We start from the raw sequence: 25,563 nt of genomic DNA on the forward strand, positions 1-25,563 counted from the left end.
TCTTTTACAGCATTGTGGAGTGGGGAGGACCAGCAAACCATCTCCAGCAAAACTAACGAAGAGCAATATAACTTCTAGGAATGCAAACAAAAGGCACGTTTGCTGATTTTTCTGAAGTACAAGGATTTTTGTATATGTTTTGTTTCCATACTAAACTTGATTTTGTAAAATCAATGCTAGTAAAGTTTGAAAATAGCTTTTATAACAAGCCATCATCAGAAATAGCTGACAATTCTGTATATTATTAGCACAGTGAAATAAGGGCTGATAATGTTACATAAAAACTTTATCTTCCTCTCACTAAAATTCTCTAGCAATACATTAATTTTTTTTTATTTAAAATTTTTCTGAATCATAAGACCAATACTGTTCTGCAGAAGAATTTCTCTTAATGCTTAAAATGAACTGAAAATGGTGAAACTTTAGTTCAGTGAGGAGTTAAACTTGAAAAGGAACAAATGGGTCAGAATGTAGCCCCAGAGAAATGAAAGGCAGTATGACAGAGATGATGACAGCAGTCCTGTTGACTAGCTGATCAAGAGATCAAAAACATCACCAAAACAGAGAGCAATGGAAATTAAGTAAAGGCATGCTGGGGAGAAAAGAAATCTTACCATTTTCCTTACAACCCATTTTCTTCAAGTCCGTCTCCACTGATCTGTCGTAGGATAATGCACGTGACACAGGTCTGTTTTCTGTAGCAGCAGGAGCGTCTAGATTGAGGAGAAGATCTAGTTCTTCATCCAGATGGTCAGTCTCTTCCTCTGATAGGGGCTGGGCTCTCTGAAATGGTTCTGCTGCACTTGCCCTAGGACCAGTTTTACTTCCAGGCTCTGATGGAGCAACAGAATCGCCAATGGGATGGGAGACCGACACTGTTGCACTTTGAGCCAGAGACTGCCGGAACAGAAGCTCTCTCCTCATGCCATCTTCAAAAAATTTAGATTTCATCTGTGGGAGTTCTATAGGTGTTGATGCCTAAGAATACAAGAAAAGACTTGAGTCTTTCTAATGATTAACTCCATTTTTACTATTCTATCTAATTTGGGTAGTAACTCATGCTTCCTACACTCAACCACTTAAGAAGGTACAATGAATTTCAGCAGAACTGAATTCAGAAGAAGTTACCTTGATGATACTTTTACAAAAGCAACTACAAAATACTAACTCCTTTTATCCCTTATTACAGAATATGAGACTGCATGCTAAATCAGCAAGTTCCATTGTTTCACAAATACTCCCTGAAGAGTTACTTTTCTTTAATTCTTCTGTAACGAAATCCCATCAATAATCCGAATTTTGGAATGACTGAAGTCAGAATTCAGCTAGAAACATTATCCCACATTAGACCTTTCCTCCCAGATTCCAGCCATGAAAGCAAACCACACTACATGTTGCTGAAAATCATTTAGCAAAAGTTATAGTATGTAGTTGTGTTTTGAAAATGAAACCAAATTACAAAACATTATCAAATAGCGTAACAAGAAATGGCAACTCATTATTCAACAATGGAACAGAGATTCTGCTTTTATCAGGATGCCCTGGCACTGATAACACTGCAGCCTATCTGATAACCACGTCACTGGGCAGAATGGCAAGACAAAGACTAAATGTTATAACAGCCACTTGATAACACCGGTAAGAGTTAAAGACCACGTTAAGAAGAAAACTGTATTTTCAACTAACGTTTATTTGCAGGGTCCCTTACACATCACATCTGCAGATAGATTTGAGCTCCCTTAAGAAAGAGCATAGTTGTGTCACTCACAGAAGCGCTTCATGCAACTCCAAACAGAACTAAAGTTTGATCTGTAAGGGTCAGGTTTCTTTTTCCTTGCTTGAGCAGATGGATTTTTTTTATATATATATATATATTTTTTTTTTTTTTTTTAAGAATTTTGATTTTATATTTAAGTCTCATTGGTTCTTTTGCCCTTACATGAATATTTTCTTTTTCACAGCCTGAAGAAATGACTTTTGCTAATATTTTGTTGCCTTTTTCTTTTCACCAGAGCATAAATGACATTTTTTCACCTGTTTCATTGACAGCTCTACCTGTTCTAACACAGATGTAAGTTTGATTCACAGAATAAACATGCATGTTGATATTAGCTAAGTAGAAGTGTAAATCACAATTAAAATAATTAACAGGAAAGAATATGAAAGCACTTCCAAAATTTTGGTGCAAGCTTTTAACAGCTGCTAACAAGAGAAGAAAATACAAACCCGGTGCAATCACTCCATGTCAAACACACCGACACCTGGCTTCAAATCTCACGTGCTGCACATCGGAGCATTTTGTTTAAAGCCAACAAAGCATAAAGAGCGCTGACAGAGAGAGGGGTATCCTGCATTACAGGCCATTTGCCACACCAGCCTCAAGAAATGTATTTACTTAAAAAATACATTGTACTTATCTTTGAAGACCGAATTTGAAGTAATCATTCTTGCATAGATTGTTTCACTCAAAATACTTCCATTTTCTTGTGCAAATTCATGGCATTACCTGCACAAGTTCAGCGGCTACATTCAACCTCAGATGGACAGGCAATTCCTGAAGGGCCTGGACCAAAGACTGGCAGTCAACAGAAAGTGCAGCTAACTGGAATACAATTCAACACACAGTATGCCTGTATTAAAAACCAACCAACCAAAAACCTAGTAATGACTTTAATCTATTACATTCCCCTGTTCCACACATTCAAGGAATGTGAAGAACAATCTAATGAAATACAGGGATCCATAGTTTTAAATTACCCATGTACACAGCAGTTTGGCTTAATTACCTTATAAATACCCACAATGCAAATAATCACTTAAAGCTTTAAAAACAAGGTATAAATGGAATCCTCCTTAGGCAATGCCTTGAAAATCCAAAGTAGGAAGTAGTTCTGCAACTTGATAATGTCATAAAAGGCTTTTCCAATTCAAACATCTTTTAATCTCTGAAGCTTTCTATGCACTGGGAATCACGGGAATCACCATTTAATGAGTCACTATTTTCTAAGCAATTAAAGCATGTAGCTCTACCTGTTTTAGTGCCTAAACAACACAGCTCTCCTTATACTTCCCCATCTTCTAAAATGTTGTTTCGATGCTTACAAAAGCAACAAACTATAGCTACACTTCTAAGGTGATACTCAAGAAAGATACTCTACTGCAACTGCTTAAAAGGTAGAACAGTCACTTATTAACATGGCAGGTATTGAAGTTTTCTCCTGACCCCCTTTTTTTTTTTTTGCCTGTAAACTATTAAAAAACAAATTTGAACAAAACAAACCAGTAATATTTGATATTTTTACAAAACACCCTGGACTTCAGTAGACTTAAACACATTTCAAGCTCACAGTACAGTAGAACATTCTGAGCACGTTCACCATTGATGAAAAAGACGAGATACCCATCACATATTTTAAAACCTGACAACGAAATGCTTAAGATCAGTCTATTCTCTCATTTTCATGGAAGCAGAGAAGCTGCTTCTAAATCTCCTTAAAGAGGCAAAAATGTGTCCCTCAATATGGTACAGACTAACACAGACATTTAGAAGTCCAAATACTCATAGATTAGGACAGAGTGCTTTGTGCCATATTGTAAGAGATTTGTCAAAGGAATTCACACTGCTCCCAAAAGCCAATCAACAGGATGGCTTCTGACACCTGCACACACAGCGAGAATGAGCATTAAAGACACAGTGTGTTCCGACAGCATATTTACAAAATTAAAATAAGTTTTAAAAAAGAAACAATGCAGTTGGTTTAACAGTTCCTTGTATCCAAGCTAAGTACACTTGGAAAAAGATTAATGTGAAGGAATATTGCAAATAAAGGTGAAAATGGAGACATGGAAGAGGAGGAAAGGCTGAGGATGAAGGAAAAGAATTTGGAGAAATAACATAATGGAAGAAGGAATTCAATATCCAGGTAGAGATTTCACTAAAAGTGGTATTTGAATAAAACCCAAAGGGATCAAAGCACAGTATTTAATAAATTATAAACAATTCATGGCACATGTAGTTATTTGTTCAAGAAAATAAGTAGAGGCACACTTTGTTGCTGGAATTGCCATTTTTTACTGAAAAATCCAAGTTTTATTACCTGTTTGATTTTTAAATTACAGACCATGTTCGGGAAAAGTTTTATTGCATTTTATCAATAAACAATAAAGGAAATCCAGATCTACTTTTTGTAATAATGAATGATATTCTTAACAAATTGAAAATTCGTTATTGTTGATGTCACTGTTACATTTCCATTCCACATTTGAAACTGATGCTTTGCCATTGCTTTCTACAAATAACAGGGAATGGGAAATATCTAGTCATTCTGCAACTGTATTTATGCCTTTTCTGCTTTATTTTATTGCATTGTGATCATTTCACTTCACTTTACAACTCTCTAATCTTGTACATAATGTATAGGGAGGCAAACAACCAGGAACAGGTGAGTGAAGAAGCAAGGAATTTGGCAAAGTGGATCTAGGATGAAAATTAGACCTGGATCCAGCTTTCAGGGAAAAGAAAGATGGGCCAGAAACAAAAAGGAGGGAACAGGCTGAAGACCAGAGACAATGTGAAAAATTAGATAATGCTATGAAACCATCTGGGCCAGGATTCTGGACTAAAATAAGAAATCAAAGGAAGGGTAATGGTGACTAGTGCAGTAAACTATTTCAAACTGATATAAGAATAGCAAAAGACAGGAAATGGTTTGAGACAACGAACGGGGATGGAGTGGGACAAACACCTACAGCTGGGTAGGAACAGAGGCAGAGGAACGTGCCCACCACAGCACACCTCACGATGAGCGAGAGCGTGGGATCAATGCCACAACTGTGCAGCCGCATCACTGGCAGCCAGAAGAATATCGCTTTCTAGGGAATAATTATTGTTGATATTTTAGGAAATAAATAGCAAACTTTTAAAATTTCAATACATAGGTATGTTTCAAGAAACACTCAAGCACAGTTTCACAGCAATTTTAAGAAAAGCTTGGAAGACAAAAGCATTTACCTTGCAATAATTTAGGGGACTTCCATGAGGAAAACAGCTGCAGAGATTAAAACAATTCCCTGTATCCTGATACAGAAAACAGCAGGCTCGTATTGCTTTGCCCCTTTTTATTCAAGCATAAAGAATCCACACACAAATGATATACAAGCTAGTTGCTCCCATAGTCATTTTGAAGGTGAAGTTTCAGCCAGAGGATACGAATTGTTAATCAGAAAGAACTAGAACAAGCTCCATAGTCAACAATACGAATATACTCCCACAGGTTTTGTTACTAAACTATTTTCTCTTGAACACAGCTGAAAAAGGAAGGCTGACTTGGTATGTCAGTAAAGCAAAGTGACAGTCCCTTATTTTCCCTTCACTGGATGGATTTGCTTGTTCTTTTCTTCCAACGTTACTTAAAACCCTAGCCTGCTGCTTTGATTAGTCTTGAACAGAAAAAAAAAAAAAAGACACAAGAGCCTCCAGCATTAGAGACAAATTAATAAAAAAATATACAGACTAAAGAGTGCTATTATTGTATTAAACCATTTGTGGCTGAAAGCACAACTGCCTACATATTCTGTGCCAGGCGATTATCCATACAAACTCATTTGAATGATAATTGTTACCTGCTTATGGCATATGCTTTCTCTATCCCATTCCTTCTCATCAGCAAATCGGAACTGTGTAAAGGAATCTCCTACAGAAAAGAAATAAAAAATATATATTTTTTAAAACAAATAACAAGCTCTCCAAATTTCTCAACCCTACAGAAGTAAAATCAATCAATAAACGTCACATCTTCAACAAATTTGCATTTAATTTTAATGCTGCTTGAATTCATAGTATTAAACTTCTTTAAGCCAAAGTTCTATACAAAGATCTTTTAATCTTTTATTTGCAAAACAGTACTGAAAAGCGCACAACGGATTCAAAAGTGAACGAGGAGGTGCCAGGTCAACAAGCAAGATTTTCACTGAAAAGCCCAATTTGGACAACATACTAGGGATACGCACAGTTTTCACAGGGTGCATTTCTTATGAACAGCTTTGAATGTGCTGGAGACAGCTCTTCTCTTATCAACAGGCATCTCTTAAAATTGATTATAAATGTCCTAAAAATCAGACTGTACAGGCCAAGTAAAGACTTCTTGTTGTCTGGCAGGTAAAATCTCCAGATTCTCCCTTCCTTGAATGAGTCCCTACTCCAGCACATCATCAAAAACAGGCACTGAACCCTGACCTCCAATTCATATGCATAAGGGACTGAATTAAAAGAAACCTTAAGGCTAATTAAGCTACATATGTGATCTTAGTTATAGGATCTTCTAACCTCCTACCACATTCCTCGAGGACAGTAGGAAATTCCTCTTCCTACAGGGGCACTTGGGTTATTATTTTGTTTTAGAGGTGATATTTCTACTGCAGTACCATGCTGGGTTGTGAAAGACAATCCTATAAGTTTATTCACTGAAAAAACCCAGAAGAATTCCAGGAACTCAAAAAAATTAGTAAGGTCTGTGACAGAGGAAACAGAGATGATGGCCAAAGGTCTAGAGTGACAGAAAACAAAGATGTTGCTGATGCAGAGTATGGGACATACCCCACCTCAGGCCATGCTGTCCGAGAACAAACAGCTGTTTCAGGAGCTCTATTCGGAAAAAAAAAAAAAACAACACACAGTTGAATTGTTGCATGAATGAGGTGAAATTTGATCCCAAGAATTGCAGGTCACCTATAAGTCATTCGGATTTAGTCCAGCAGTTAATCAAGAAGCAATAGCTTGTTCTTTCCCAACCTCTAATACAGAATGTATGCACTAGAGGAAGTTTCCAATGGCATTACCAACAACTGAGCATCTAATTTCTATTAGGCTCTCAATACCCTAACTGCCGTTCATACCTTTGACAATTCCCGAGTCATGCCCTTACTCCTGCATACAAAAGCTGAAGATATAATGTGCTGTCCCCAAAACTGGCTTCTTTTCCACTGTCTGCCTGTCCCAAAACGTAAGGGAGTTCAGCCTTTCAGCAATTTTACTCAATAGTGCAACCATCAGGAAGCTTGTTTTGCAAACAGAATGAATAAGCAGCAAAATGGCATACTAATTGGCATATTTCTTTGCCAAACAATAAAAAAAGGGAGACCTAACCATCCCCTAGCTGAATAGAGTCCTGGTTTGAGCTAGAACAGAACTAATTCTTTTCAGTGATTTTACTTTTCAGCTAAGTCTCTAAGTGACTGCACTTTCTGAAAATCAACAGCATGTTTTTTCCAGACAGTGTCTGCATCTAGCAGTGATGGCACTTGGTGTTTATAGTTACTGCCATGGAACAGTATGCAGAAAGGCTCTCGCTTATACCTGCCTCCACAGAAAGCAAGGTCACTGCAACACTTTGTGCCCCCTGTTGAAGCACTGTAAAGTAAAAGGGTCATAATGAAGTAAAAAGGTCACACCTGCGGGGAGGAGTGAGCCAGACAGATGACCCACACCTGACCACAGAGTATTCCACCTCATATACATCCTATTCAGTATAAAGCTGAGGGATCACAAGGGTTAAGCCTTCTTCTGCAATGGCCAACATCTGAGGAGGATTCCCTCAGTTCTTCTGTCTTCGACCTGATCCATGTGTGGCTGAATCCAGTTCCGGAATTCAGCTCCTGAGTCCAGTTCCCATCTGCTGCCAAGTCCAGCCTGGCACTGCCCCAGTGCCAGCCCTGCAGCGTCAGTGATGACATAGCCGCCTCAGGGGGGCTAGGTTGAGTATTGGTTTCATGTATATTTGTACATAATTTATTATTTTCTTATTGGGATTATTATATTTTCTTTTTATTGTTGCTGTTTCAGTTTTATTTCCAAACTCGTAATCTCTCCCTTTCTCTCTCTCTCTCTTCCCCTTCTGGGGAGGGAGAGGGGTTAATAGAGAGCATCTGCCGTTAGTGGCCAGCCCAGATCTAACCCATGACAAATGTAAACTTTAGATATTAAAAATAAAGCCATGGCCAATAAAGTGCATTTCTAATTCATTCATTCCATGTACACTCATTGGGTATGCAATTTACTCACATACTAACCACACTGTGTACCCAGCATGTCCATCATTGTCATCTTCAAAACCATTCCAGCAAGCAAGTAACCTGCTTGGCTGAGTATTTATATAGATATTTATGACCATTACCACGTACAGCTGGAATCTGCACCTCCCTCTTTTCATTAGGTTTATCCAACATTGTTCAGCATTACTAGGCCAACATACAACCCTGCCTGATCAGCCAGGCTTTGGTTTACATTCAATGCCTCCAGATACTACTATTTTGAAAACAACCACTGTCAAACAGTACAAGTGTATATAATTAAAAATAAGCACTGAAATTAACATTTAGATATCTAAGAAGTCATCTAATTTTATAAATGTTCAGTTCATGTAATTCACCGGGTTCCATGATGACTAGGTATGCTCAGCAGTATGGAAGAATAAGATCCTGTCTTTATGTATCTATCTGCAGATGCAAACACTTAACTTGGGCACTCCAGTTGACTCACTGCTGACAAAGGTGCTTTTCTCTTCACTGCACACAGAGCAAGAGTAAGTAAGTCCCTCTGTTTCCAAATGTCTAGAATACCGCTAATATTAAGTAATAACTAATGCTGAAAAGTAAAGAAATCCAAATTCATTCTTCAGACTAATGAATTTAAAATGGGTACAAAAATGTGCAAATTAATTTACACTGCTTCAACAGCTCATATTTTAAAGGCTCAAATTAGTTACATATATAAAGAAGTGTTATTGAAAAATAATTTAACCAAGTGATCCTCAAAGACTTCATACTATTAGAACAAAGGCATAAGCTTTCTCTTCCAATATTCCCAAAACTCCATCAGTTACTTCTCATGCTGGGTCACAGAGGAAATAAAGAATTTCCTCTGCTCTTATAAAGGACTAGTTGAACACTTTCAGTATCTTAGAGTGACCAGATGTAAAGCTGCTAAACACACCTACTTCATCAGGAAAATCCACTGGGATCAAGAACTGGTTTATGATTCTCCAGACTCCCAAGTCGGTAATAACAGAACCTCAGTTTGATATTGTATTGCTGAATTAAACAGTATGACTTAAACTGCAGTTTAACTAGGCTCTTTAAATAAGTTAACAAAGCATCAATTTCAAATGGAAAAGCAATAGCTACAATTCACAGCAGCACACTTAATGCACATTAGGTTAATGAGAATGTTGGTCTAACCAATTATCTTTTCACAAATTCCTTTACCCTGAAAATAACTTCCTTTTATGCCATGAATACTAATCAAACATCTTGCAATGACTCCAAGTTCCTTCCAACATAAAAAAAAATAACAAACCACTTTTCTTCATGTGAATAGTTTTTATATGACTTACAAATATCACTTGGCCTTCAAATATAGAGCAGCTAAAAATAACGCATTCAAGTGAACCTCACACACCGACTTTGGTAACATTCATAATAAGCCTTAATATTATTTATTGTATAAAATGTAACTTTATTATGAAAGAACAGCAGAACTAAACCACCATGCTTTCCTACCACTTGAACACATTTTCAAGCTAAATCAATTGACTTAAATAGAACACACGTTTCCTAGTCTCATTAGCCCCATTATCTCTTCATACAAATATTCATTGGATAGCAGAATCAAACAACTCCTACCTGTAATCTGTAATAAATATTTTTCCAATCTGTGAAACTGTATGAGGCTAAAAGCTGAAAAAATTGAAGAAAAACAGTTTTCAGTAGGAAAACTGACACATCAGTGGAACAATTTTGCTCATTTTAACTAATTAATTAAAAAAAAAAAAAAATATGTAAAACATTACTGAAGACACAGAGGGAAAATATTCTCCAAGTCTTAGACACTTTCACATTGGAGCGGGGGAATAAACAAACAATGTAACAGGATCCTTCTAAGAGTGCCATGACTATAAAGAAGCACTGCAAGGGCAATATAAGACTCTAAATCCATTTTTTAAACCAGAATTTACCTTTTCCTAAAAAAGCACCAATTATTTTGATAAACTTACTTGGGGTTTTCCAACCTTTGTCATCTCACATTTATTTTATTTTGGGATGCAAGCCTCTGTCTACAAGTCTGTTTAGTCACCTCAGTAATGCGTGATAAATTTATGATGGCAGTACGGAGCTGAACCAAACAAACCACAACAGGAAACTATGACTTTGCTACATTTGGGACGTTAACAGTGACACCAAAAATATCTCAAAAAGCACCCTCTACCTACTACACTAGTCAAAGTTCTTCCCGAGTTACTAAATTGAGAAGATTCTCTCCAAAAATAGTCCATCTTTAGAATAGATTTTAAGCAACTTTGCAAATTTAACTTGTAAGAGATCCCTTTCTCTCTACATTGATCCCCAGTTCACCACTATTTATGAAGGATAGCATAGCTACCTGTCTGTTCCACCAGTCATCTTCATAGACTGCAATAATGCACGAGGAAACAAATATTATTTTTAAGGTGAAAAAAAAGAATCAGATCCTCCAATCTAACACTTTTCCGCAGGAAAAAACAATCTGAATTGCAGAGTTTAGGCATGAATGATGCTCGAAATCTTACCCAACATCAACAGTTCATACAAGACTGACCAGCTCTCTTGAGGAGCTGGGGTGAAGCAACATATTCTTTCCCTTTTAATAGTGCAAGATTTCATGCAGAAGGTCCAAGACAGAAATCTATAGATCAATGAAAAGGTGAGCTAACTTATGAGCACAAAGAGAAGACTAAAGTTTACTAGTCTTTTGGGACGAATTAGGTGCGAGTGAGCCTTTCTCAAACTGGAGGGAAAGGCATGAGAAAGAACTCCCATCCATCCATGCCATGGCTTGCTTTAACCAGATTTTTAAAACAGTATAGAAAGAGAAAGAACCACAGCCTGGGTGCTTTGGAACATCATCAGACTGAAAGGATGTGTTTTCTCCTTACGCAGTATTTCCACATAGTGCGATTTTTTATATATATAGAGAATATATATATAATTATTTTATATATATTAATTGCCCATCTACAATTAATGCTCATTTTATGTAAAAGTCTCTTTGAATAAATACTAATGAAGACTTCCTTTTATAGAACATCGAATGGTTTTCCTCTTTTTCTCCTAGAAAAGGAGACTTACATATATACAAACTCATAACAAATACTCTTCCAACACTGAAATGTATGTTCTGCAAAGGTTTTATGTGAATAATCTTATACAGATCATAAACAGATAATCATCCAGATATGGTAATTTTCCCACAATGAGGTATCATAAAATACTGAGAAACAGACTTCTGGAAGACACAAAGATTCCAAAGACACTTACCTCATGGCAGTTCTAACAACATCACTAATTTCTATTTCTGCATTTTTAATTTCGCTGCTTTGGTAGAGTACGCACTATTATCATTTACTATGACTAAGGCTGCAACGTGCTACTTATGTAATTTGCCGTAAGCATAGTTTGAGTAATAGCAATTTTCACAATGTGAGAATACAAAACCAACAGATAAAGTCCTTGTAAGAACTCAACATCTGTAAGTTTTCTTCATATACTATTAAGATCAGTAGTATTGCAAGTCAGTGCGAAGACTGTCTTTTATCAAGAACACGACTGGTTATTTCCAAACCACATGCCCTCACCACAAATCCTTTAGCACAACCTACATTTGTCCCTGGTTCTGCTGCTCACCAGTAGGTTGCATAGCCATGTATTACAAACTGCAGAAGTCTTATGCAACAGCTCAGCATAAAAATTCTAACTACGAGCAGAATACATTTCTCAAAGAAAATATTTTAAATAACATTATTTTACTGTTATTAGTAGAAATCCTTGAGCTCTGTGCAAACATGCTGATATTAAGAATATTTGTAGCCTGCACTTCAAACTATAAAGTGCATTTGTAACCAGATTCAAAAAGAACAATATTTAAATTAATTCCCTGGCACAACTACACAGTACTAGTACTAGTCACAATTTAAAAAAGAAATATGTGAATTTGACCAAATGGATCATCTGATCAAGGCTAAACGATGTCCTTGAAATTTAAAATGTCTCACAGATAAAGGAGTAAGAAAGAAGGATCATCAGAAACTAGTGCTGCTTCTGGAACAAGGAGTGTCTCTTCAGGAACAGCAGAACTAATTTAACATATAGAGGAACTGCAGCCTATTGAAATCAAGGTCAGATGCTAGTTTTTTCAAATAAAGAGCAGAGTGAAGCCAACAAATGCCAGACACCACAATGCTTTTAAAACAAAACAAACCAAAACAATCTCTTTTTTTTTATTAAAAGCTAAAGCAGAGGTTAACAAGAGTCAAAACAGGAAAATGGAACAAACAAAATTATATTCGAAGAGGTTCAGTAAAAGAGTAGTACCCATGCTTCTGCATGAAGGTGACCAAGGTGACTAAGAAATAAGACAGAAGAAACCAGAATGCCTTTAAGCCTTTAATGCTTCAAAAAGCTGAATAACAACATGGAATACTGGGAGCCATGAAAGGAAGACTGCAGAGGACAGTGCAATCCCAGCACAATGCATGATGGACAAATTAGTAGAAACTACAAGAAATGTAATGGATATGTGTATAAATATAATATTTGTGGGAAGAGTCAACATGGCATTTGAAAAGGAAAGTTCTGCTGCATGATCAAAGACAATTTCTTGGTAGAAGCAAAAAAGTCATGCACATAAGCACGATCTAGTTCATATAATTTACATGTATTTCCAAAAGCTCTCACTGACGTCTCACTCCTTTTCCCAGCCAAGACTTCAGAGCAGCCAAAGAGGAGGCTTCGTATGAATAAATAATTGCCTAAAAGTAGGAAGAAAGAGTAAATTGTCAATTTTCACATTAAAAGAAACCACCAGTACAGTTCTCTGGGGTTGTATCTGTTTAACCTCTTCACTCAATTAAAACAGAAGAGAAAAAAAGATGAGAAAAATGAAGTAACAAAGTTTGCTGATGATACTAAGCTTCTCACAGTAGTGCAGAAGAAGGTAGGCTGTGAAGAATGACACAAGAACTTCACAAGATTGAGAAAGTAGATTCTTAAATGGCAGATGAATGCAAACTGCTGCAATTCTAACTTCACATACAAAATAAGTTGAGCTGACCAACACCACCGAATCTCAGTGCACCACAGTGCTCAAAGAAATAAACTCTTTGGAATTACTAAAAAAGCAACAGTGAACATCACAGAGAACATCATTACACCCTATCACGTATTATCATCCTGAATACTGTGCACAGTCTTGGTTTCCCAAACCCAATTTCAAAAAATATAACAGCATCAGGAGAGGCATGGAACAGTTCTTATATGAGGAACAATTTAGTAACTTAAGCCAAGGGAGGGGAACCAAGGGAACATGTCAGAAATCTAAAAACCTTGAAAGGAATAAAAAGGGCAGGTAAGGACCCACTGTTCATTATCTCTTCTCACAGAAGACCTACAGGCATCAAATGAAGCCAGCAGGGAATGTGCTCAAAGCAAAAAGTGGCAAATCTTTCTAAATGGAAGATAGGTGGTGGGACTCCATGCCACCAGATGATGCAGATGCCACAAGTTTCCACAGACGCAAGGAGGGATAAAAGATAACTATTTTTAAATACAAAGATCCCACGTCTGGCTCAGGAAGTCCCTCGGACACAAATTGTTGCGGGTCAAGAAAATATCTGGGAAAGTAGCACCATATAGCATGTTCAGGTGCCTTATCTCAGGCATCTCCAGATTAACCTTGGGTCTAATTCCACAGAACCAAACTTAAATTAAAGCAAATAGTTGGGTGTTGGTTTTTTGACTTGTAGAGTTCTACCTTTCTCTTAATTAGTTATTTTCTGCAGGAAAAATAGGAAGTAAAAGTAAGCAATCCACAAATTTATTTTTAATCTGTAACTAAGAGTTCTTTCAAGTCAATGCACATTTTATATTTGCAGGGTGTATAAAGAGACAACAGAACACTGCCACATGGGAAATTGTACAAACAGCATCAAGCAGACTCTCTCTGTTTTCTAATTAACTTTCCCACATTTTCTTAAATGCATCACTATTTTTCATATGTAATTTTTATTAAATATTTATTATAGCTCTTAGAACAAGGCAAAAATGTAAAATATTAAAACAAAATGCATTGAACAAAAAGGTAAATTTAAAATTTCACCCAAATGTGGTTATTCATAAGTACCAATCCCATGTTCTTCATTATTCACTTTTTTACTGAATAAACAATAAAATGATATTTAAGTGTGCAGTTACTGATTTCCCCACAGATTAAGCTTAAACCTTTCATTAAGTTTAAGCTAGTCACCTTAAATATTTACATTTTTCCTGATGCTTTATGACATTTTCTAGTGTCATTTTTTTTCAGGTCACTAATTTATAACATACTTAGTGATTTTCAAATGTCACTGCAACCAGCTTGCTAGATTAGACAAAGTATAAAAATTCATAGAGCATACTGGGTTTTGAGCAATATCATCAAGAGAAAGGCTGAGAAAATAGGCAAAGATCACCACATAACTTAATGCATAATACTCAAGCTGTACATAAGCAGCTAATATCAGTACAGCATGTGGCCATAGCAGGAGGCACCGCTGAAATTCAACACTGGAAGAAGTGGCAAGATTCCCACCCACAAAGGAAGATTTGCATAACTTCAAAATGTAAGACCCGAAAGAGGAATCCATTTGCATGTGCTGGCACAAGGTACTCGTCAGATTCTGGTTTGTGAGCGAGGCAAGAAGAGGTAGAATGAAGATAATCCAAAACAAGAGCAACAAGGTCCAAGCAGAATGGAAGCCCATCATCCAAAAAGATTCCAGATCTGGTCACCTACTGACAGGAACAGCTGTGTGGCAGCCACAGTGAATGGGCATCAGAGGATGAGGGAGAGGGGGAAGGATGCACTCCTGTGGATTCTATTAAGCAAAAATACTGCTTTGAAACCTTCGGGCAGATGGTACGTCTAAGCTCACACAACCACTTCGAAGAGCAAATGAGAGCTTTGATGAACAGTTGAGTTTTAGACAGAAAAAAGACAAATAACTCTGATGGTAAAGCCGAAACAGCACCCTTCAATTCATACCTTAGACAGTACAGCTTGTAAGTAATTCAACATCCTACGCTTCTGAGCTCTGATATTGTGAGAAGTTAAAAAAAACCTATTCCATAATGGATGACAACTTCTGCAGTTTATATTCAGGAAGTTTTCATTTTTTCTATATTACACATGAAGAACAACTTTTACAATGTTTATAAATCCAAATATAATGAATGTCCTACTGTACAGAACCAAATGAGATTTCAAACTTTGCCAAATGTTAGCTAAATTACTCATCATTAGAAAGCTCAGAATCAAAACTCAGTTGCTGGTCTAAACCTAGCAGAGTGCCCTATCCACTAAACTACCACTTTTTTTTGTAGATGGCTCTCGACTCAGTTAGGAACCTGGAAGTTCTTCCCAATTAATGTTTAAGTAAAACATATGTATTTCAAAAACACAATAAAACTTCTACTGTAGTTTAGATACTTCATGTCATGCTAGCTACAAGAAGAATATCAGAAACACTAAATCAAAGTTCTTCCTAATTATTCTTTATTTGGATTATTGTTCATTCTACCTCCTGTGTAAACAGTGCCTGCAAGTATATTGCTGTATTGTATCTGGGAGGTGAAAATGACACACTATTGATCAGATCAGATTTATTCTTGTAGCTTCCAATCTAAGAGAACTTTATATCTCACTGGCATGCTTAACTAAGAGCAGTTGCATTGCACAAATTTACACTAGGTTAACCACTGTTTTCTGTAAGTAGGCTGTCAGAATATTTGGTCTGAAAACTTCAGAATTCATGAAATACGTTACTTATCAACAAACAGCAGCAGTATACAAAATAAGCCTCCTTTATTCCACATTGTACCTCCATGCAAAAATTTTCTACTTTAAAACAGACAGTAATCTTAAAGCAAAAAAATTAACAAACTGAAGAAATATTTAATTTTAAGCAGCTTGCTATTATTACCCCAATACTAGCCGCTAACTTGATACAATTAGAGAAAAAACTCTGTTATCCGTAGTGCTTACATGCCACACTGCCGCAGATGAGTCTTCTAATCACTTAAATCACTTGTTGCAGAATCCTGATTTAGGATCCCGCCAACTATGCCAATTTGTTGTGGAGGAGTGATTTAGGTCGCTTAAAAGAATCACTGTCAAAGGTATTAGCAAAAAGTGATTTTAATTGGAATTTGTAAAAGTTTGATGGCAAGGTTCACTCTGTTACAACACGGAAGAAGTATACAAAGGACTATGACTATTTGTCAGGGAATGAGTGATTATGTATCCTACAGAACTTTGAGATAGCAGCAATTTAAGGTTTATTTAGCACTATTACGGTAAACCACAAGATTAGGTTACATGATTTTTAACAATACTTTATCATCAGCTAATTATCAGAGTGGTTTAATAAAATTTACCATAATCAACATAGCAACTTGGTTAAAGATTCAAGAATGGCAAGATTCACAGGAGATACACCATAAGGTTTCCTAAATCAAATCATACACACAGACACACACACATGGAAAGACAGAGATTCACATACACAAATGCACATAAACACAAAAATATAAAGGTTGAATCATACACACAGACACACGCATGCACACACACAGATACAGAGATTAACCTATAGCCAAGACGTTTCTCCTACTGTGCTTGCAGTAAACTGTTACCAAAACATTCTGCTGTGCTTGCAGTAAATTATTCTCCTACCACGCTTGCAATACATTATAGTGAATTACTCACTTTTCTCCAGCACTTGCCAGTGGACGATCGTCAGTACCTCCAGCAAATCTACCCAGAGAGACGTCCCAACTTTGGGCGAGATATCGAGTCACAGCCTGCTGCGATCCCAGAGAGCTCAAAGGGGTCTCGCTTAGGATCGGTACTTAGAGGGTCGCAAGATGACTGACTTTGGTCAGTATTTTTCCATTGTGGTCATTATTCTCGTCAGGCAATCTTGGCACCTTTACAGTGCGCTACAATCCAGGCAGGAGGAGTTTTGGGTGCATTTCCCAGGCAACAGGAGTTTTAATGCAGTTGGGAGTGCCTAATCGTCCCAACTCACTGTACTTGTATCCAGGACAAGAAGGTACCAGATTGTCTCGACTCCCTGCTCCAGCAGCCAAGATCAGAAGGTGCCAGATTGTCCCAGCTCACTGCATGAGATCACAACGTTGACTGGGGCTGATATCGGAATGTGGCCCAAGGGGAGGCTTGCACCACCACACCCACAAACACTGGAAAACTTCCCTTTCTCTGCCCCTCTTCCCTCAAATTTTTATAGCAGACAAGTCATGACAGTTTACAATAGTGCTGACAGGTGACTAGTCAAGCTTCCATTTTAAGCATTTAAAGCAAGTCTTAGTTTTTGATGATGGTACACACATTATTTGACAGCCCTTGCATTATTAGAATTTCATAACCCAAAAAAACTATTTTAAATTTTTCTTAGTGCTACAGTCTCATTCCTCACTCTGTATTTGATAGAACACTTCCAGCAAAGAATGCAATTACATAATCAATAAATATTCTTTATGCTGCTGTGCTGGATATTTTTAATATCATCACATCCAAATTAGTACCATTCTTCCCTAAAGCAGAATTCACTATTCATGCAAGTGGTACAGTATGCCGTGTCTATGGGACTATCTTTCAAAAGCATTCATAAATTATACATAAAGGTGCAGATGTAAAAATATTCAAGCAGTTTGATATAGTGAGTACAAGGCTTGGCTTTCTTGCATTTATGAAGGGTTCTGCAAGATACGACAAGTCATAGCACTAATACAAGCTTGCAAGATGTTTTTGTTTAATATAATGAAACAAGAGAAATAGCTTCAGAAAACAAAACAGGAGGCTTTTCTTCCAAAATGTTAATAAAATTACAATGATTACAATTAGCAAAGAGAAAACTAGTAAAGCTCCAGCCCTATAAGCATGCAAAAGCTTGGAAAGTACTTCTTTGCGTATGTAAGTTGCTCATAACTCTCCAAAGATAGTAGTGTAACGGCTTAACAGAGAGTTCCAAATAGCAACTTAAAACTAACAGCAGATTGGTAAGCATTCACTTCAGATCAAACACACAAGCAAGCAGCATAGTGGATTTGTCTTACCAAAGGCTTAGAAAGCCACTACATTCTTGGTCCAACATGCATTTGTAAGAAAAATAATCCATGAGCTAGAAACTCATGTTTATTTTTCAAGAAAAGTGCTTTTTAAAAAGTTACAATTATCTACAAAAGTTACAATTATCTACAGCAGACTTCTCCATCGCTACAGACAAATCGGTCAATGCAGTTTCAAAAACCGTATTAATAGAACTTCAGAGTTCTTCCGTAAAGTGAAAAGGAGAGAGATAATTACTCAGTCTACAACTCTTTGGGTCATGTTAAAAAGCAAGTTGTAGCCACATACAAGTTTCTGCTCATCTTTTGTATCAGGTACCTTGAGGGTTTTTCTAAGAAATTTATCATAAGTAAATAAAGCTTTGGTTAGCTCAAGTGAAAACAGCAGCATCCCGTGTTGACCCCTGCGCTTGCTCCTTTGCACTGAACGCACTACAGCACTCCACATCCTATAGCTTACAATGCCTCTTAGCAACACATCCCGTAGCCTTCTTACACAAATTCTCCTTGTATGGTAGTGACAGGCTCTCCCACAAATTAAAACACATGAAGAGATGATACAGAATGGAGAATTAGAGTTTTCTGGATGACAAACACCATCTGGGCTATGTATTTACTGCTGATGCAGTGTTTTGCAGGTTTGAATAACGTGAAAGTTATTGATTTTTATTTCATTATCTTCTGTATTGAAATGTGCACTCCAGTGTTCATTTTTAAATACTCATCTGGAGAATTTATTTTCCATCACAGTATTGGCATACCACTAAATAGCATCATAGCAATACCAAAATTCAGGTTTTAACATACTCAAGACAGTGACATATGCAGTAATAATAATTAGGCTAAAATGAAAAATCATCTGTACTATAGCTATTCACTAAACATATTTACTTTCTGTTGCTGTTTACTTGTAGATTTTTCCATGCTCTAGTTCTATAGAGTCCAAAAAAAATGGCTCCCACAACTTCTCCCCCCAAGGACAATACTTCATGATGTATTTTAATGTGGTGCTAAAGCCTTCCCTGCCTATTCATGCATCCTTCATCCTGCTTGTTCTAGCCCTGTTTATTAGGGCTTGTTTTACCTTGTTTAAATCAATTCTTCCAGATTTCTGACCATGATTATGCTACTTTAAGTCCCTCTAGCCTACTTGGAACACAATAAGCAGCTGCTGATCAATGAATTCTTTACTTTAGCAGGCAATGACCTGTGAATCATGTAGAAAGAACTAAGTACTCTCTGCTCTGCCTTTTCAAATAGCATTGCTTTGTGGTTAACATTTCTGTCTCTGAGCGAATATGCAAGGCATCTATCAAACATTTTTCTCATTGCTTGCTTTCATTTTGAATGTGGTGATAAAATAGTATTTCAAAACAAAAAGTTACAACACTTTTCTTTTGTACACAGGAATTTCAAAATATGGGGGGGGGGAGTTTTGGGGTTTTTTTTTGTGGTTTTTTGGGGGTTTTTTGTTTGGGTTTTTTTTTTAGAAAAAGATCAATACTAAGCATTTATTTCTCCTATTAAGTAGAACTATTTCATTTAACCATCTTAAGGAAATGCTTTCAGTCAGCCCTGACTTATTTGGCATATTAATTTTGATTCCCACTCAGTATGCCAATAGTGCAGTCACTGTGTAGTGTATACAAAGTCAGTAAAGAACTTGAAAGAGGTTTAGCAATTGAGCAATGAAGGCATAGCACTTCACGAAAAACATCAATTTTTCAGAAACTGCATTCTTCATTGGAAAATATAATTTGGGTACAATTTTCCTGAGCAGCTCAAATTGACTAATTCTTACTCTAATAAAAATTTATTTTAAAACACAGTATCAGGGACACTGAAATTTGTAGCAAGTTTTTGGAGTATCATAACTTTCTTCCACAAAATAATCAACTGACTCTCACTTCCCTTCAGCAATCACACAGGGAAGGGTTTCACAACACATCTTTCCCACTGAATCAAACTGGCAATAACGCAGATAAAAAGATGATTCTGTAATCTGAGAACAAGGATTAGCAGACAATGAAAGAGTGCTTAGAACAAGTAAAAGATGCTTGAGTTAACAGTTATAAATCTTGACTACATATATGTAAAAAGGAAAAATAATAGTCTTCATAGCATAAGAGAAAAAAGCTTTCACCAAGGTGCTGCTCTCACGCACGTGTTTCCCTACAGATGAATTACCTTTTATGTAAACACAATTTGGGTCTTTTTTAATACCTCTTCTAGTTTTGGTCAGCAATTATTTTTTTATATATATTAACATTTATTAAAGTACCTTTCATTCACTTTGTTTTTAAGTTTCAGAGACTAGGAAAGAATCAGAATCTAGCAAAAGTTTTAGGATAAGAAGGTCACACATGACTCTACTAACAGCCTAATATATAACCTCAGTGGTATCACCTCTTTTCCTGGGCAAGAGAATTTTTTCCACAGGCTTCAGTTAGCAAACAGTTTTGTTGCACATCTGAAGGTCAACCCAAAAACGGGAACAATCTTCTCAACCGGGAAGGAATGTACTGTGAGAGGATGGAAGGGTAAAAAACACCCTCTCTCTATTGTTACCAAGAAAACGATACACTGTACTACAGTGCCCGTTCTCACATTTGTAAAATACAGCCCATTTACAGACATTCTTTGTAAAGCCCCTGAAGATCTACACACAAATGCTAAGATCTGCGACCAGTATTTGTTGTCATTCCTACTATCACCAAAACAGAATCTTCCTGCTGAAGCCCGATACTTTCAAAATCACTTAAAAGTAAAGATTATGGCTACTGCAGAAGCAAAAAGAGATAAAATGCTTGGACGAATGACAGTCTGCTTAATGACCTATCCTAAATCTAACAAATAAAGCAACTGAGCTCAACTTTACAACACACCTCTGCTTTACTCCAATCTACAGCTCTCAAAGGGAGGAAGTCAGTTTTGCTTGTGTTTTTCACATCACATGGCTTGCTTCTGCAAAGTGCAAATACACAATGCAGGTGTCCTACTAATGGTTCCAAATTTTTCCAAAACTGAGTTTGAAGAGCAAAGCCAGGCCTTTAACTCTTTCAGAAGCAAATTAAGAGATCACATCTTCAGATAAATGACAAACCACAAATTCTTCTGGGGTATTGCATACCCATTGAGTACTTTTCAGCTTTCAAGGGACAGGCTTCAAAGTATTCAGAGGTTCAACGTAACTGTCCAGTAATACCATGCAGAGGTTTACAGGAGAACCAGTCCCTTGACATGTATTTTCCTTCCACAATACTTTTTTTGTATATGTTTTCAAAGTCAGAAAAGTGATAGTGAAATGAGTACTTCCCATACAAACTACTACGGATACTTCAGTTGACAATACAAAATAGGACACACAGGAAACTACAGTTACATATCTGAGCCTTCTCAGCAGAAAGTACTTTGTCACACTGACTAGAAAATACTCAAATCCGCAGAAGTTCAACTCATTAACAAAAAGTGACAAAAGGTTAGAATGATACATCAACCAAACCATATACATTAAAAACACAATATTTAAGCTTAAGAAAACAAAAATGAAATTTCAAGGTCAACTAAACACATTTTTACCCATTCCTAATTTCTCTACACAAAGAACTCTGTATCAGCAGTTTTCAACCACAGCTTCTATGGACTACCCCTCAGGGAACCTGCAAAAGGTGACCAAAGCAACACAACCTTCACCACAGAATTCCACACCCCATTAAAAAAAACAAAAACAACCAACTAAAAGTCTGCAAGTAAAAAAAAAAAGATTAAAGTCTACTCAGTTAAAAATATAGTTGAACCATCAAAGCTCTCACTTGCACTTTACTCATACACGGTTTTGAGAGACTGCTCTAACCTGCCAGCTGCAGTTTCCTTACCTACATCATATCCATGATAAGTCACTGCAGAAGCTAAACTACTGCAAGGACAGTTTTGATGGATGACTCAGCATCAGGAGTTAGCAACCATTGGAGGGAAAAGCAAAACCAAGGAGAATTTGGGAAGATCAAGTATTTCTAGTAAAACACGCAGTTCAAATTAAAACTTAACTATCCCTATACCCTCAAAGGTGGTGGTGGGGAACCTATCACAGGACTCCTGGATTAATGTCAGGAGGAAATAAGGTACAATGGGCTGTCATCCTACCATACGTAGTGATCAAAAATAGATTGCTGTGCTGTTACAAATGCTTTTTATTACATTGTACAGTAGCACATATTAGTAATTTATTAGTATTGCACCTAAAAAAAAAGGTAAATAAATGCAAACAAACGCCCTTAAACACGCATCTCTCCGGCTCTACATTTTCAGCTGAAAATGACTCACATTTAAAATATACTTATGAAAAATATTCTCAGCCTCAATTGAATTTAAGTTCAGAAGAATAAAAAACAGTTTGGCAATTGATAATCTTAGAAACAAGCTCTCTTTCTATGACTGTCAAAATGCACACCAGGACATTTTGGGAAATGCCACCTGCTGAATTCATGAGCAATCTTTCTGTTTATCATGTCTGCATTTCACTGTGAGACTTTCCAAGCAGGGTAATAAAAAGGAGATAGATTAGCCTGGTGTGAAGCCAGACTTACCCTCACTATTGGTTGAGCCTGCAAATGGGAAAGCAGCAAGCCACATCCACCAGCCTGAACTGGAGAGACCCGAGAGTCTCTGGGCTGAGCAGAAGAAATCCCCAGGAGCTGCTGGTGGTGGCAGCTGCTTATAATGCCCCTTAACAAAACAAACGATCAAGGAACATGCTCTAAAATTTTTGTTCCGAATACAAATGGCAAACCTCTTCGTAATCATCACAGAATGTACTGAAGAAAACTAAAGCCACAGCTCAATAATTCAATTAACACCAATTTCTTTCAGTAGATGAGTCCACTGTGGTTGAGAAAGATATTTTTCCTCGTGGCTGTAAGGAAAGCATCCTTCATGAAAAGGTGTAGAAGTGAACATGGCTACCAGATGAATGAGATGTCATTAGAGAAGAGCCAGATTCATGACTCATCTCACTCTGGTATAAGGAGAAGTGTTATCTCCTCTGTACAATGCTGCTGTAAGTGAACATGAACATGTCCAGAGACTGTCAACTGGAGAGTACTATACATACATGCTAGATGCAGACAAACTGTGGATGAGGTTCACTGACTACATGGAGAAAGCATAATCCAATGCATTTGATAATATTAAGTACAAAGAGAGGTGTGACACTAATTACATTATCATTTAAATATTTTAATTTTAAAACCAATCTTCTTGTATGAGTTCTTTCTACAATTAGAGAAGATGGGTTTAAAAGGTGCAATAAAATCTTTCTAATTCAGACAATCATTAACATTTTGTTGGGTATAGTAAATTGAACTACTTCCTCCAGCTTTTGTCATCAGGAGTGTCCCAAGTCAAGCATATAGATTGTAAATATTCCATATAATTAGGAAAGACAAAATTGCCAGGCCTACTTGGACTTATAAGTAATTCTATGCTACTTGACAGTAATAGCTCAAGGTCAAAAAGCATGTGTAAGCTGATTCAGTCATAAAAACATGGCTCCATAATAAGCCTATCTTCCAAAATTCCAGAAAGTTTTGCTCCCTCAAAAAAACCCTCAGCGCAGTTTCTCTACAATGCGCTTATCTGGACTGTAGATCCATTTAGCTTCTTCCATGTCTATAAATAAACAACGAAAAAAGCTATCGCATGAGGTGCTGCTACATGTCTGTAAGAGCTCATATGACCTAAAAGGTGACCAAGTTCATACTGGAAAGTGCAAACTTGATTTCACAGTGCAGTGTGGCATCCATTAACAGTGCATTTACTCATGCTTCTGTTAGCCCAGAACTGTGGCCATAAACTTTACAGGGCACACACAGTAAAAAGGTCTACTGTGTACTTTTTCAGGGGAACTCTTCATAAAAGGCTACTCAAAAGAAAAAAAAAAGAAGCCTTCTTCTTTAGCTACATATTGTTTGCAGGCTTCCTTTGACACTTTCTATATTCTTGTACCAGACCAATAACAGCAATTGGCACTCTGAATTTGCTCACAGGAAGTGTCTTTCGTAAACCGATATCTTTGTAGATGAACAGTCTAGCAGCACACATAGGCTATTAACACTGCAGTGTCTTCCTAAATGTTCTCACTGCTACTGAAAGGTCAAAGCAGCACTGTACAGGTGCCTAATACAGGAATATAATATATTCCAAGTGAAGATCTCAGAAGTTTTATGTTGCCTGGATGGATACTTATCGAAGTAGGTACCTTTGCTATTGCTTTTCATCTGGTAATGGAAACAAAAAGTGACTAATGTGAATATAACATAACAGCTGAAATAATTCCCTCAACTGAATTCACCTCCTTTCTTCTTTGGAAGCAGGAAGTCATAAAGTCGTCTCCTCCTCTGATATAAGAAGATACAAATCCCATGCCTCCAGCGATGATAAGGGCTTACTGTCTCTTTTGAGTAGTTTTTCAATGAGACACATTCCTGAGAGTAGAAAGAGGACAGCTGGTGCATTTTCTGGACTGTTTACCTCTTTGATCTTCATCGGTGTTCTCTATGACACGAAAAATTAATAGAGGCACTTTTCTTATGAGTAGAGGATTACGGAGAACAAGATACGGTCAAGACCAAGCATCCAGTCAGAAAGTACACTTAACTGGTGAACATTGTGTCAGCTGATCTGCTGTGATCTTCCTGGGTTTCTCTATTCGTTTTAAACACTGACAGAATGTAGTCAAAAAAATCTGATAATGAATATCCCTGTAGTAAGGGTTCATCACATAATTTTATACTGACACATTTTAAATTTGTTTCTCTGGACAAGTACTGCTAAATTTTGGAGTTACGTGAGAGCATGAAATACCACTGCTTTATAAAATTGTTTTATTCCATCAGCAGCCCAAATAATACTGCTACATGTACAGATGTTATAGCTACACAGAAATAGAAAGAACAGCAGGTTACGTTAAAATTCTCAATGCATTTTTCATTCCATCAGTCGGTGAATGTAATATTGGTGGCTTCTGTTTTACTGAAAAAAAAAACCCCAATAGTAGTGGCTCTGTTTTACTGAAAAATGCTTCTCATTGTTACATAGATCCTGGTGGAATCAAAAGTTTTAAAAGTATCTATTTCTACTTCTGCAGCATATGACATCTAAGTATAAGCTGTAATTTCCATCTAAAATCTAGCCGTGTGACCAGAGCTAGTGTACCTAGTAAGTCAGAGGTTTGGTCTCAGGGTACTGTGTCCTCAGAGAAAAACATGAAAAAAAAATGACGGATCAAAGAATTTAGTTCACATGCTGTTGTCACTTAAGTGATAGACAAAGAAAAGTTAATTTTCAGAATAG

General features: G+C 36.8%; 1 protein-coding gene across 2 annotated transcripts in view; it reads right to left on the reverse strand.

Moving 5' to 3' along the window:
* AVEN (apoptosis and caspase activation inhibitor) overlaps positions 1-25,563 on the reverse strand; it is a 104,660-nt gene that overhangs the window by 735 nt on the left and 78,362 nt on the right. Inside the window, exons 3-5 of one of the 2 annotated variants that reach the window (XM_086463210.1) lie at positions 5,623-5,693; positions 2,507-2,602; positions 615-978 (exon numbers count right to left, since the gene is read on the reverse strand). In XM_086463210.1, coding sequence (XP_086319336.1) covers positions 615-978; positions 2,507-2,602; positions 5,623-5,693 — 531 coding nt within the window. Of the gene's footprint in view, positions 1-593; positions 979-2,506; positions 2,603-5,622; positions 5,694-25,563 lie in introns of both variants that reach the window. The other variant, XM_086463211.1, reaches the window with a different exon arrangement.

This window comes from Leptosomus discolor, chromosome 3 (genome assembly GCF_034619465.1).
Source record: "Leptosomus discolor isolate bLepDis1 chromosome 3, bLepDis1.hap2, whole genome shotgun sequence".
NCBI classification, from domain to species: Eukaryota; Metazoa; Chordata; class Aves; order Leptosomiformes; family Leptosomidae; genus Leptosomus; species Leptosomus discolor.